General features: G+C 43.6%; 1 protein-coding gene across 1 annotated transcript; it reads right to left on the minus strand.

The window, feature by feature from the left end:
• Positions 1-210: 210 nt before the first annotated feature.
• LOC101357562 (keratin, type I cytoskeletal 24-like) lies at positions 211-1,096 on the minus strand. The gene is made up of 2 exons (XM_004378128.1): positions 857-1,096; positions 211-297 (listed from the first exon to the last, which is right to left on the minus strand). Exons 1-2 carry the CDS (start codon positions 1,094-1,096, stop codon positions 211-213), a joined length of 327 nt encoding a protein of 108 aa, XP_004378185.1.
• Between the last annotated feature and the right edge of the window lie 247 nt (positions 1,097-1,343).

The following is a 1,343-nucleotide window of genomic DNA, read 5'->3' on the forward strand; positions in this document are numbered from 1 at the left end:
TGCGGGAAGCAGAGGAGGCCGAGTCGGGGTGAAGAAGGGTGGCGGGTGGGAAAGCATATATCGCCAATTACCAGTTGTTTTGTCTCCCACTGGAAGCTCCGTGAGGCTGCTTTCTCGTACCTCCTGTTTTCTGGTCTCCGATAGGAGTCCAAGATCTCAAGTTGAAATTCTTGTTTGTGCCATAGCGATGGATGCTATTTTGAGGTAAACTCACTTCATTTTGAAGTCCTCAGCTCCAGGTCTAGCATTGTTAATTGGAAAAGTCATGCTGGCATTATCAACAGTGGCTGTTACGATCTAGGAGATTTAAAGATGCAAGAACAAACAAACAAAGAACATTTTAATGGACACCGCATAATCACTGATTCACATTTAATTGTCAGGAAATAGTTGCAGGAAAATTTTTTAGGAACTACTATCTGGTGTAGATTACTGAAGAAGTATTGTCACCGAGTTCCTCACTTGACTCCTCAGATCTTCAGTTATTGGATAACACTTGCTGTAATCCCTTGCAGATCCACCATCTCTAGACCCAGGCCCAAATTTGTCATACCAATGTTGACTCATTGCCATCACTCTCACATACACATATTAATTAGCTGCCTGGCATTGTCTAAAATTTATTCTTATGTATAAATACTCAAATGAGATGCAAACAGAAAGTGTTATTGGATGTTATGTATAGTACTGTTATAGTTAAAATACGAAGGTCCCGTTTTACATATACAACAAGCAAATAACAAGCAAATATGTTTTCAAACAATTCCTTGATTTAAAATTTTCATTACAGTACATGATCCAAATAAAAGTGAAAAATACAAAAATAACGGAAACTCAGCAATATGTGCTCTCTCACCTGATTCCTCAGATCTTCAATTACTGAATAGTATTTGTTGTAATCCCTTCCAGATCCACCATCTCCAGACCCAGGCCCAAATTTGTCATACCACTCCTTGATTTTGTTCTCCAGATCAGTGTTGACTTCCTCCAGGGCTCTAACTTTGTCTAGGTAATTGGCCAGGTGGTCATTGAGATTCTGCATGGTTTGCTTTTCACCTCCAGAGAAAAGCCCCCCATCACCAACACCACCACCCATACCACTACCACTAGCACTGCCACCAAATCCAGAACCCCCGCCAAAGTCATCCCCAGAGCCTGAGAATCCTCCAGAACTGCCTCCTACTGAGCAGCTACAAAAGCCCCCTCCGAAGCTGCCTCCAAAGCCACCACCAGACCTCCTACTCAGGTCACAGCTGCTGGCTCCTCCTTGGAAGCCTCAGGCAGAGTTGCTCCCCAGGCAACATCTGCTCCGACCAGTGAACTACCTGACAGAGCTGCTGCCC

Source organism: Trichechus manatus, unplaced genomic scaffold (assembly GCF_000243295.1).
Source record: "Trichechus manatus latirostris isolate Lorelei unplaced genomic scaffold, TriManLat1.0 scaffold00054, whole genome shotgun sequence".
NCBI classification, from domain to species: Eukaryota; Metazoa; Chordata; class Mammalia; order Sirenia; family Trichechidae; genus Trichechus; species Trichechus manatus.

Excerpts from the sequence above, each read along its gene's own strand:
- LOC101357562 (XM_004378128.1), bottom strand. The coding sequence starts at position 1,096 with ATGGGTGGTGGTGTTGGTGATGGGGGGCTTTTCTCTGGAGGTGAAAAG. Across the intron at positions 298-856 it reads TTGAAGATCTGAGGAATCAG|ATCGTAACAGCCACTGTTGA; the intron begins GTGAGAGAGCAC and ends TAAATCTCCTAG.